Source organism: Diadema setosum, chromosome 7 (assembly GCF_964275005.1).
Source record: "Diadema setosum chromosome 7, eeDiaSeto1, whole genome shotgun sequence".
In the NCBI taxonomy this organism is placed as follows: Eukaryota; Metazoa; Echinodermata; class Echinoidea; order Diadematoida; family Diadematidae; genus Diadema; species Diadema setosum.
In genome coordinates, this window is record NC_092691.1 from 16231271 (window position 1) to 16244506 (window position 13236).

General features: G+C 39.6%; 1 protein-coding gene across 1 annotated transcript in view; it reads right to left on the reverse strand.

The window, feature by feature from the left end:
* The window catches only part of LOC140230914 (E3 ubiquitin-protein ligase RNF126-B-like), a 75108-nt gene that overhangs the window by 13319 nt on the left and 48553 nt on the right, over positions 1-13236 (reverse strand). The window contains exon 7 of the mRNA XM_072311055.1: positions 4926-5022. Coding sequence (XP_072167156.1) covers positions 4926-5022 — 97 coding nt within the window. The remainder of the gene's footprint in view (positions 1-4925; positions 5023-13236) is intronic.

Genomic DNA, 13236 nt, shown 5'->3' on the forward strand with positions numbered 1-13236 from the left:
CCATCATTTTGGCTCATAATATGTGAGCTGTTACCATGGCAACATACTTTTTGTCACTGTCAAGAAATGTGTCATGCTGACCTATATCCTAAGACAAACATTCAATATGAATTCCATGAGAATTGGAAGAACACTGATGAAGCAGTTTTGCCATGAAGCATTTTGCCCTATATTTTACCAATAACATGCCGTTACCATGGCAACGCACTTTTTGCCACTGCGGAAATATGTGTCTTGCACATTAACATATTCAGATGAACATCTGTACCTAATTTCATAAAAATTGATCAAAAACTGTGGGAGGAGTTCGCGACGTAAGATTTGTACCCATTTTTGCCCATAATATGCCGTTACCATGGCAACGTACTTTTGGGTACTGTCAAAAAATACGTCTTGCACATCTACAACCCAAGGCACACTTCTGTGCCAAGTTTTATGGGAATCGGTTGAAAATTGAGGAAGTAGTTCGCGACACAAGATTTGCAACGGACCGACCGCCCGACCGCCCGACCTGATTCCTATATATGTACCCCCTTCAAACTTCTTTTGGCGGGGGTATAATTAGCGCGCGAAATATTGCACCATTATTACACACTTCCGCTGGGATCGGCCGCGGTGCAAGCAGAAAACACATCTAGGGGGAAAGTTGCAAACAAAATTCACCGAGAGCATTGGTCGTACCTGTAGGTGTGAAACGACGGCACTGAAAATTTCACCGGGAGGTTCCCCAGTGAATTCATTGGGGAATCCAACGGTGGTTCACCGAGAGGGGCAGTGGGGAAGGGGTATAAAGGAGCTTCATGGCATTCCACTTGGAGAGAGTGTAGTGGGGTGGAGGGAAGAGCACCAGTGGCAATACGTAGGGCGTGGCCTTGAACTGAGTCCAGCTTCTTGGCGAGCGTTGGGGAAATGGAATTGTAGATTTCACACGAGTAATCAAGGTGGGGGCGAATTAATGAATGATATGACAATAACAAAGTTTTAGTATCAGCACCCCAGGACATGCCGGATATAGACCGAAGAAGGTTCAGCCGTCTATTACATTTATTCAGTATGTAATTTACATGAGATGACCACGTTAACGAGGAGTCAAAAATGACATCGAGGTATTTGTAATTTTGCACAATTTCTAAAGGAGTATCAGATACATGTATATTGAAATTACTGGCGGCAACTGATCGTGGATAAAAAATCATTATTTGGATTTATTGCCTGATAAAGTGAGGCCCCATTGTTTCAGCCAAGAGGCGATGTTGTCGATGTCCACCTGTAATTTGAAATTGATGTATCGTAGGTTGGTGGAAGTGCGCCAAATCGCTATATCATCTGCGTAAAGAGATATATTGGATCTGCTGCAGTAAGAGATGTCGTTGATGAAAAGAGTAAAGAGAATTGGACTAATAACGCTTCCTTGAGGAAGACCGATATTTTGGTGATAAGTGTCTGACAGAGTAGAATCAGCGCGTACTTGTAAAGTCCGTGAGTCTAAAAATTTGCGAATCCAGTCAAGGAATCTACCTCGTAGTCTGATGGATTTGAGTTTGGCAATGAGGGCATTGTGGTCGACAGTGTCGAATGCTTGGCTGAGATCTAGAAAAATAGCTGCTGTGTAATGTTTAGTGATTAGGGATTTACGGACATCTGATTCAAGAAGAAGAAGGTTGTTGGTTATTCTGCGATGAGGTAAAAAAGCGGATTGAGTGTGAGACACCAGGTGGTGTTTGTTAAAATTAAACCCAAATTAGTCTTGGGTCAAGCCACCATGGTGCCCTAATAGTGGAAGAAGAAACTCTCCCTCTCCAAGTACTTTCGCTTCACAAATCCACCTAAATCTATTATTGGCAGTGTATCAGCCACATGAGTGTGACTTTCTTGGACTGTGAATAGTTTTACCGGTATTTATATTGAATAAGTACAATGTACATGCTGTATTTTTTGCTTGCGATGACTTGTAAGGCACTGTACATTAGTATCCTGAACCTCCTTGCTTGTGTGTACATGTGCGGTACACATCACAGCTAGGATACAGCTGATTTTTAGCTCCTGCGGTAGTCCTCTTTCACATACATTGTAATATTAGACGGCTAACTTCAGTTTTAGATTGTGCAGGCAGCGTACGCCGCGATCTGTCATGAAGGTTGTGTTTGTTTCTGCAGCACTTTCCCCACAACAATTTCATTTAAATTCAAGTGAGTATTTGGAAATAAGCTTTACCCTGTGAATTTGGTGTAATTTTATTCTGCGGCATTTGAGATACATTATTGTATCTACGTGGATACGAAAGTACATAAGTGCCCCTTTGTCTAGTGCATTCTGTCAAGCTGACCCATCTCGTTGGCCTCAATCCCCCGGCCTGCCAGGGAGCAATGTTGATACGGCAGGGCTACCTGCTGCGGCACCATCTACTTTTGCCGCTTGCACGCCGTCTTCCACGTCCCCTAACTCCCCCAAATCTCCATCATCTTTTTCGCTATCATCACTCCTGCTTTCAAGATCTCTCTACTCAGGTCGAGATTGTCTTTTGATACTTAGGCCTCAATAACAAAGTATTAGATTGCTTGTATTCTACAACTTCTTTCTTCGCTACTGAAAATGCACGCAAACTCATCAATGTAACGGTCGGCGTCATAATGCATTGTACACATAATGATGTCATCAAGTGAGTGGCTGAATTCTAGACAAATTCCGAGACCATGAGTAAGGGAAAATTGACATATTTTGCAGCCTTTCCAGAATAATATCTTTAAAATCTTAAACTAAAAAACATTATAATTTGGATTCAGTACAACTTCTTGTCTTGATTTACAACAAAATTGGTCTGGTAAAAAGTCAATGAATAGGAGGTTTAATTGTCAAAAATCATATAGACTTAATATTCTTCTCCCCCCCAAAAAAAACAAAAAAAAAAACAACAACAACAAACAAACAAACAAGAGACCAGGGGGTCTTGCACTCACCTGAGTATCACAAGTTCACACCATTCCATGATTTTTGCAGACTCTTACCTAAGAACATTGGAGCAGGGGGCAACTTTGAAAGGTGGGGGCATGGCATCCATTTGCATATATTCCATCACACTCGTACGAGTACCTGCCATGCAGTGCCAAGTACATTGTACCAAGAAAGTTGGGCTATGGAGTTTGGGAGAAAACTTCTAAAGAAGAATATCACCGAATATTCCTTTTGGAGGTTTGGGCCCCCTGGGATCCCCAAGGGGAGCATGGTGCCCATTCAAACACAGTGAGATCCTATCCCCCTGGGAATGCTATTTGCCAAGTTTGGTGAAAATAGATTGTTGTTTTCAAGAAGAAGATGAAAATGTACAATTTAGGCATGCATTTGGATCCCTACCCCCCCCCCCCCTTCTGATTCTGATTCTGAAGAACAAATTCAAAGATTCATTAATTGTGTGAGGTTTGGGTCCCCTGAGGCCCTCCAGGAGGGACATGGTGCCCATTTGAACAGATTGAGATCCTACACCCCTAGAGATGCTACCTGCCAAGTTTGGTGAAAATGGGTCATGGGGTTCTCACGAAGAAGATGAAAATGTACAATTTAGGCCCCATTAAGGACCCCTCCCCACCCCTCCCCAGGGTCCCAAGGGGGCACCCCTGATCCAAACCCCCTAGGGATGCTACCTGCCAAGTTTGGTGAACATCCATCATGAGGTTTTCAAGAAGAAGATGAAAATGTACATTTTAGGCCCCAATTTGGACCTCCCCACTCCTCTCCCCTGCCCGCAAGGGCGGCACCCCTGGATCTGCTATCAAACAAACTTGAAACTACAGTCATCAATGTACTAACTCATACATGCAGTATTGACTTAGCTCTATCACTTCTGGTTCTAGAGAAGAAGATTTTTAAAGATACCTTAATTTTGGGGTGTTTGGGCCCATTGGGGGCCCCTGGGTGGGGTATGGTACCCATTTTAAAAAATTGAGATTCTAACCCCCTAGGGATGCTACCTGCCAAGTATGGTGAAAATCGGTCATGGGGTTTTCAAGAAGAAGATGAAAATGTAAAAAGTTTACGCACGAAGGATGACGCATGACACACAACGGACGCCGGACGAAGAGCGATCGCAATAGCTCACTTGAGCCTTCGGCTCAGGTGAGCTATAAATTGAAATGACAGTCATCAATATAATACCTCATTGAGTTAATGTGGCTCTATCACTTCTGGTTCTAGCGAAGATCTTTCAACATTCCTTAATTGGAGGTGGATGGGCCCCCTTGGCCCCACCCCCTCCTCCACAGTGGGGCATGGTGCCCATTTGAAGGAATTGAAAGCCTATCCCCCATGAGATGCCACATGCCTAGTTTGGTGAAAATTCATCGTGGGGTTTTCAAGAAGATGAATATGTATAATTTAGGCCCTCATTAGGACCCCTCCTGCCCCTCTACTGGGTCCCAAGGGGGCGCCCCTGATTCCACTATGAACTAACTTGAAACTACAGTCATCAATGTACTAACTCATAGTATTAAGTTAGGTCTATCAGTTCTGGTTGTAGAGAAGAAGATTTTATTTGAAGATTACTTAATTTTTTTTTATTTTTTTATTTTTTTTTTGGGGGGGGGGGGTGGGCTCCCTGGGGCCTCCCCAGGTGGGGTATGGTGCCCATTTGAACACTTAAGATCCTATTTCCCTAGGGATGCTACCTACCAAGTTTGGTGAAAATCGGTCATGGGGTTTTCAAGGAGCAGATGAAAATGTAAATAGTTTATGGACAATGAACGATGGATGCCAGATGAACAGCAATCGCACTAGCTCACTTGAGCCTTCAGCTCAGGTGAGCTAAAAAACAAAAAACAAAACAAAACAAAACAAAACAAATCTTTAGGTTTCCATGCCAGCCTATGGTCAGGAAAAGTAATCAAATACAATGTACACTGCCCACTATTCAAAAATTCCCGATGGCTACTTACCAATGTGGATGTTGGATATTCTTATTGTCTCCAGACGAGAAATGGCTGCCTGTGGAGCTGGGGGAGGCCCATGACCACCCTCTGCATTATTCAGCAGCTACAATAGAAAAGGGCAAACACAAAATTTCAGGTTGGAATCCAAACAGTCTCTGTAAAAGTCTATAACATAATGAAGAAATTGCTCTTCCTTCAGTAGGGTTAGAGTATGGTGTATCATTCTTGCCTCATGCCTGATAAGGAAATTACCCCTATGAGAGCTATACCACAATTTAGCACCTATGTTCCATCTCTCTTTGTCTAACTCCAAAAATCTTCCACATTTAGACAAAACTGTAGAAGTTGCCTTTACCTTTACCTACACAAGAAGAGGTGAAAAACATTGTAGATTGACATGTAGGTGATAATTAGCTAATGTAAAATCAATGGTCTAAAATTTTAGATTTCTGCTAAAGATGCTATTATCAACCCATACTGCAGTTGGTATGGCTCCCACTGAGAGAAAACTGAAGGGGATGTGGTGCACCCTGTCACTATCATAAAAATGTAACCAGTGACAACGGTTTCATGCTAAAGTCTGGAATTGTGAAAATTCATTTTTTCATTGAATCACATTGCCCATTTTCTAAGCTTTGCATTGATATAAAAACACGTGTATTTGCCGGCACTGTATATGGGTATATAAAGTGAAATATAATGCACTTTTTAATTTGTTAGCCTGACAAAAATTTCAAGAATACAGGCTTTGAAGATCCGCCTCTTGCTAAAAGGCAATGTCCAAGCAGCAATGTGAGGTGAGTATCACCCAATCGTAAAATAGTGCCAATCAAGATTAAGCTCCGCCTCTAGCAACCGATCTGCTAGCTGACTGAGAGAGTCAAAATTCCTGGGCACCTTCCTTGGAACTCAGCGTATCGAGCTGAAACACAATTGATAAGTTTCACTTGGGTTTGTTAACCAGCAGTACATCTTTCAAGATGGCGCATCAATAATTGCAAGCTTGCTGGTGTATACATGCATATGGTGTATGCGTATGGTGTATGCGTTATCCAATGGCATCCACATACCATGCCTGTGTGTGCACATAACAAGAACATATGGCACAATCGTACAAATCTTTCTTTTCTTTTGTATACAAATTGTGTTTTCATTGTGGTTGATTTTTTTTTTCCATCATTGGGGACTCTCCTGAAGGCAGAAATATTGCTTGAGCTGGAAGGGTCATGCTTGCTCTTATTTTTTTGTTTGTTTTTCAAGCTGTGCATGTGCTGCATTGTGCGATTGTGTTCACTATTTTATATGGGTCAATTTTGAATGATGTACAACTGAGACAAAACAGCACCAAATTTAAAAAATTAAAAATTACTCAAAATTTTTTTTATCTTACCTGAAAGAGTATAATTCAAGCTGTAATATGAACCCAATTATACCAGGATCTTCCCAGATGCATAGATGACAGGTTCAAGTATCATGGTTCCTTGTTAAATTACCAATCAGCAGTTGTGATCTTACAAATTTCGTTTGTTAGAGAAGGAGACAAATTGCAGAAAATTAAAAAAACCTCAAGAATTTCATTTTAACTATTGTTCACATTTTGTATATGTAACAATATCTAACATTGATTATAATGCTTATTCTTTTCTTTTTTTTTAACGCTGGTTATTTCTATTCCTAACTCACATTTCAGAACTATTTTGAAGCACTAAAGTTGGGTTTTTGTTTCATCTGCAAATGGAATACAATGCCCTTAATGTGCAAGACTTGAAAGTGGGAGCAAGTAATTTCCTATATGTTCTTTCCTATTTTTTTATGTGAGCACAATATTACATGAAAGTGTCATAAGAATAAAAAAATTAAGCATCTTTTCGTCGCTCAACCCACGGCTTAATAGCTGGTATCACTGTCTAACCCCTTTGGGGTCTGGAGCTGTTTCTTGGCCCCAGGAGGTGGCAGCTGCTGCCATGATCATACGAGACTCCAATTGGCGGGAAAATTGAAACCTAAATGCTGGGTCTATATGGTGTGGAAGTGCATTATTCTGGATGCTTGCTTACCTTGATACTTATACAGTGGAGTACTTCTAGAAAGATGTTAATTCCATATGCTAGGGCTGCACACTTACCAAATTTTCCATTAGTCCGACAAGTCCCTGTAGGACCAATAGGTACTCAGTTTTTTCCATTTTGAAGGAATGCACGTAAAAATCTACTATGCTTTCACAGAAATTTCCACAAGCCTGGCCTGGCTGGCATGGCATGGGCGCAAAGTTTCCCTCTCACCCAGCATGACATTATTGCACAAAATGTGGGATTTAGACGCTGACTGGTCATATATGATCGCTACTGTATTCCAGACAAAACCTGATGTGATCACTTGTGTAAAACTTTAAAAGAGGTGCGAGTGTCTTCAATTTGTCTCCCTCTACAAATACAATTTGTTAAGACTGCAACTGCTGATCTGTAAATTAGCAAACATGTCAGAAAAAAGGAACCAGTAGGACTCGAACCTGTCATCTACTGCTTTCTGGGCAGTGACACTACCACCAGGCTGTCCCTGGTTGCTGGCAGTGACATGATGTACATGGAATAAATACCCAAGCTCCGAAATTCCGACATTGTTATGTTAAGTAGTCCAAGGTAGACAAGGCATATCAAAGGGATTGCATAGTATTTGTGGAGATGAAAATTGGGCTTTTAACTTTTTGTGAGACACCAAGAAACCACTTCTGAAATAGTACAGAGAATACCATTAAAAGGGGAATTCAAAGTTTATTAGGTGAAAATTACATGAAAATCGGGTTTGAAATTGCTGAGACATCCAAAAAGAAAGTAAAACAAAGCGATCCTAATAAAAGGTGGGTCCTGCTTTTTACTAGGAATGCTCTTTTTTTTTAATATCTCAGCCATTTTAAAGCCGATTTTCATCAAATAAACATTGAATCCCTCTTGGAATTCTATGTTCTTTCATATTTCATGAGAGGTTTCTCACTATCTCACCAAAAACTATCAGAAACCTGAAGTTAGGCCTCAACCAAAACTATACGCTCCCTTTAATGGAAGCAAGATATCATTCAGAGAGGTGAAGGTTCAGGTGTAAGTGTAACCCTCTACAAATGAAATTTGTTAAGATCGCAAATGCTGATTTGTAAATCAACAACCTTTTCAAGAGGTCCTAATAAAGATTGTATGTACTCAGGTATATTTATTACTGGTCATGTCGGACAGCATTCCTGAAAAGTTACTTACTCAACAGTCATTGTTTATGTGTGTGTGTGCATATGTGCATGTGAGTATTTATATATCTGTGTACGCATGTGTATACTGTTTGTATTCATGCGTCTGTGTATGCATGTGTGTTTGTATTTGTGTCTGTATACGCACATGCGTTATGTGTGAGGATGTACAATGTAGTATGTGTGTATGTACCGGTGTCAATAGGTGTATGTATCGTGAGGCAATCATCATTGATTATCAATTGTATCTAATTTGTCTTTGTGTGTAAATGTAGAGTTTCCAAAGCTATCATTTCATATTTGCTTGGATGTAAACTGTACATGTATTTGTTTATTGTTCATACTCTCATTTATACTCGGTATACTGATCCTTTCAGTCCTTTGCAGTTACTGCTGATCAGTTGTTTTAAATACCAATAAATTTAAAGTAGTGCAAGCCACAGGGGTCAAGATCCAATATCCATAGGCTTGTAGATTATATCAGGGTAGACCTTCATACTAAATTTGAACAAAATCTGTTAAGAAAGGCTATAGGCTACATATAGGCTACATATCTTGACCGGCTGGATGTACATGTACTGGAAATTGCTCTTGATATTTCTTCAATTTGAACTTCATCATGTATCTTTGTGGAATTAAACTCATCATGAAATTACTTGGAGGACTGTTCTCATCCACCGGGAGAGAAATATGATCTCAATGAGCTGTGGCTGTGCCTGATTTTCAATGATATTTTGAACTGTCTTATTTGACTATCAGTGTCAAGACTTTTGCTACAGTCCCATGTGCTCACTTTTATGCCTGCTTTTTGGAGAGCACCTTACACCATGGACTTTATACGCCTATAAACTGCTTTCTTCATCCTAAACAAAGCGTCTTCCGAAGGAATTCTGCCAGAGTTAATTCCCTGCTAATCCTGTCACAATAGAGCATTCAAGTTTCTTTTGAGGACAGCTTCTCATTCATCCAGCATGTCAAATGGCCCAGTTTCATCCTCTATCAAGACCAGATCACAATCTGTGGACACTGCCAATGCTGCGATTGTCCAAGAGGTGATAAAAGACATTCTTCAGAGTAAGAGCAGTGCTTCCTTTCACTGGTGGAATCTTCTGTCGCCAAAAGGTTGAAAGTGATGGAGGAAAAATTGAAAAACAAAATGCTCTCATCATGGAGTTGGAAATCATCAACAAAGACAAGTCCCGGCAGCTCGTAGATCTTCAACAGCAGATGGACAAACACAATGACAACCTTCATTCACTGAACCTGAAGCTTGATGCCCAGGAACAGTACTCACGGCGGAATTGTGTCTGACTCTTTGGCTGCCCAGAAAGGGCCGGGGAAAATACTGATGTCATCGCGCTGAAGGTAGCAAGCGAACATCTCCAGGTAGATCTCAAGCTTGATGACATAGAATGCTCCCACAGGGTGGGTCAGAAAAAAGAGCACCCAAACAAGGACCATCCAAGAGGGATCATCATCAAGTTTAAATCCTACAGGAAGAGACAAGAGTTCCTCTCATAGAGACGCAGACTGAAGGGCAAGAAAATGTCTATTGTCGAAGACCTCACAGCAATGAATCAAAGACTTCTCAACGAAACGCGAACACATGCCAAAGTTGACACTGCATGGAGCAAGGATGGACGAATATATGCCCTGCTCAAAGGAAAAAACAACCAGACAAAATTGATACATAACAATGATGATCTGAAAAAGCTATGAAATATATGTATAATATTTCAATTGACAATGATTGGTGTATGACAATGTCCAATGCTTTTGATATTATGATCCCGGTGGAATCACTGTTGCATTCTGAACTCTTTGAACATTTTTTTCATTTGACGTTTCATCCCGTTCATACTTGTACTTCTCTTTATGAGCATTAGATTTGTTTTTTGGTTTGCTTTTTATGTATTGTGTTCTATTCTGTGTAATGTTGTATGTGACTTTCTGTATACATTCGAGGGGATCTGTAAAAACTGTCATGATTGTTACCTTTGAATACAAGGAAAAGTAGAAATTACGCGGTGCGTAATATATGTCCCCGCCGGAAGTAGCATTTTGTAGCAAAATGTACAATAAAGGTCAAAAATCAAGGTCAAAGGTCAAAGAAGTCAAAGGTCAAATTCTGTGTAGAAGTTTTGAAGCGCTCACCTAGTGCCATCACATAAAGCACACGGAATCGAAATTGGGTTAGAAATGGCGAAGGAGTAGCATTTTGTAGCAAAATGTACAACAAAATGTAGGACAAAAATTAAGGTCAAAGGTCAAAGGTCAAAATTCTGTGTAGAAGTTTTGAAGCCCTCACCTAGTGCCATCACATAAATCAAACAGAATTGAAATCAGGTAAGAAATGGCGAAGGAGTAGCATTTTGTAGCAAAGTGTACAATACAGGCCAAAAAATCAAGGTCAAAGGTCAAAGAAGTCAAAGGTCAAAATTCTGTGTAGAAGTGTTGAAGCCCTCACCTAGTGCCATCACAAAAGCAAACGGAATCGAAATCGGGTTAGAAATGGCGAAGGAGTAGCATTTTGTAGCAAAGTGTACAATACGGGTCAAAAAATCAAGGTCAAAGGTCAAAGAAGTCAAAGGTCAAAATTCTGTGTAGAAGTGTTGAAGCCCTCACCTAGTGCCGTCACATAAAGCAAACGGAATCGAAATCGGGTTAGAAATGGCGAAGGAGTAGCATTTTGTAGCAAAATGTACAATATAGGTCAAAAAATCAAGGTCAAAGGTCAAAGAAGTCAAAGGTCAAAATTCTGTGTAGAAGTTTTGAAGCCCTCACCTAGTGCCATCACATAAAGCAAACGGAATCGAAATCGGGTTAGAAATGGAGAAGGAGTAGCATTTTGTAGCAAAATGTACAATACAGGTCAAAAATCAAGGTCAAAGGTCAAAGAAGTCAAAGGTCAAAATTCTGTGTAGAAGTTTTGAAGCCCTCACCTCGTGCCATCATATAAAGCAAACGGAATCGAAATCGGGTTAGAAATGGCGAAGGAGTAGCATTTTGTAGCAAAATGTACAATATAGGTCAAAGGTCAAGGTCAAAGGTCACGACTGAAATTCTGTGTAGAAGTTTCAAAGCTCCCATGTAGTGCTATCATATAAAGCAAACAGAATCAAAATTGGCTCATAAATGACAGAGAAGTAGCAAATTGAAGATTTTGATCACACACGGACGCACACACGGACGGACACACGGACGGACGGACGGACGGACACACGGACACACGGACACACACACGTACGGAGCCCGTTTCATAGTCCCCTGCTCGAACTCGTTCGGCGGGGACAATTATTTGGTAAATATAATTACTTGTTTTCATGACCTAAGAGTTGGATATATTGATATTCCAGTTTTGACAAAATATACTGTCATATCATTTTTATGGATAATAACCTAGAAAATATTGACCCAGATATACATATATTCAATTCCTCCCATTCACATAGTTGTTATACTGCTAATGAGTTTAATGTTGAATTTGTGAATCCCACCGGTTTTAGTTTGATTCATGCACGAAGTCTTCAAAAAAATTTTGATGAAATTGAAGAACTTTTTATTATCATTAAAACATTCATTTTCTATTATAGCCATCTCCGAAACCTGGATTTCAGGAACACCACTGATTCCTTTTAAATTACCAGGATATAGTGTTGTAAACGTCAATAGATACCGTGGTCGAGGGGGTGGGGTTGGTTTATTTATATCTAATAATATAGATTTTATGATTAATACTGATGTTATTCAGACAGAGGAGGAAAAAGATTGTTGTGAAAGTTTGTTTATTGATTTTGTTGATGAAAATATGAAATATTCAGTTGGTGTTATTTATAAAAAACCAAGTTGTAATAATGAAATTTTCTTTGAATATTATCATAGAATGCTTGCAACTGTATCTAGAGAACGTAGGAATCTTTATGTGTTAGGTGATTTTAATATTGATTTGATAAAGCGTTCATTGGATCAGTATGTCAGTAATTTTATTGATATTAATTCATGTTTTGGTTTATTTCCTTTGATTAATTCTCCAACCCGTTTAACTGCAAGGAGTTCTACACTCATTGATAATATATTTACTAATGTTTTAGACACTCATTTTGATTGTGGGTGTTTATATGTGGATATTACCGATCATCGCCCTATATTTTTATCAACTAATGTAGAATTATCAGAGAAAAGAAAAAAATTACCTAATCTCGGTCGCAATATATCAATGGAGGGTATAAATGCACTCAATAATGAACTTTGTAATACAGATTGGTCCCCTGTGTACTCTGCCCTTGATGTTGATGATGCATACAATACATTTTTATGTTTATGCTTTTGCTGGATAAGCATTTACCTTTTAAGAAGAATGAAATATTTGTTAATAAAATAAAATTAAATTGTTTAAAGTTAACTCCACTTTTATTCAAAGATCTGTCAGATTTAGCTTTCCTGTCATCTGGAACTCATTACCAAATAACATTAAGTCATGTCAAACATTAAGATTATTTAAAAAGTCCCTCAAAAGGTCATTATTACTGAATTATTGAATCATTTATGAAAAGTTGATCTCTCTTATTTTGTATAGATATATTTGTATTTTGTATGTGTGTGTGTGTGTGTGTGTGTGTTTTTTTTTTTTTTTTAATGTGTTTCCTCATTAATCTGACTTGTAACATATGCCGGTAAAATACCTCTTTAGACGGTTTAAGAGAACTTACTTCCTCACAAGGCTTCTGAAGCTATCCTCCAAGTTCTCTTTTTTCATTTCATACTTAACCCTAACTAGGCCGGGCTATTTAGGTAGATCATAGAGCCGGGGGGGGGGGGGGGGGGGGGGGGGGGGGGGGGGGGGGGGGGCCTCCCAGGCCCCCCCTCCAGATCTCGGCCGTTGACCGCGCGATCGCGACGAAAATTGGCTCAAACATTGCCTATGATGTAATCTAAAGTACTACGAAGTTAGATTTAAAAAAAAAAAAATTGTCATTTATGCTAAATTATGCTAATTTATGCATAATGATGCTTGAAATCGGACAATTTGGTATAAATCACTAAATAAAGCTCGAAATAGGCACATTTTTTTGTGTAAATATT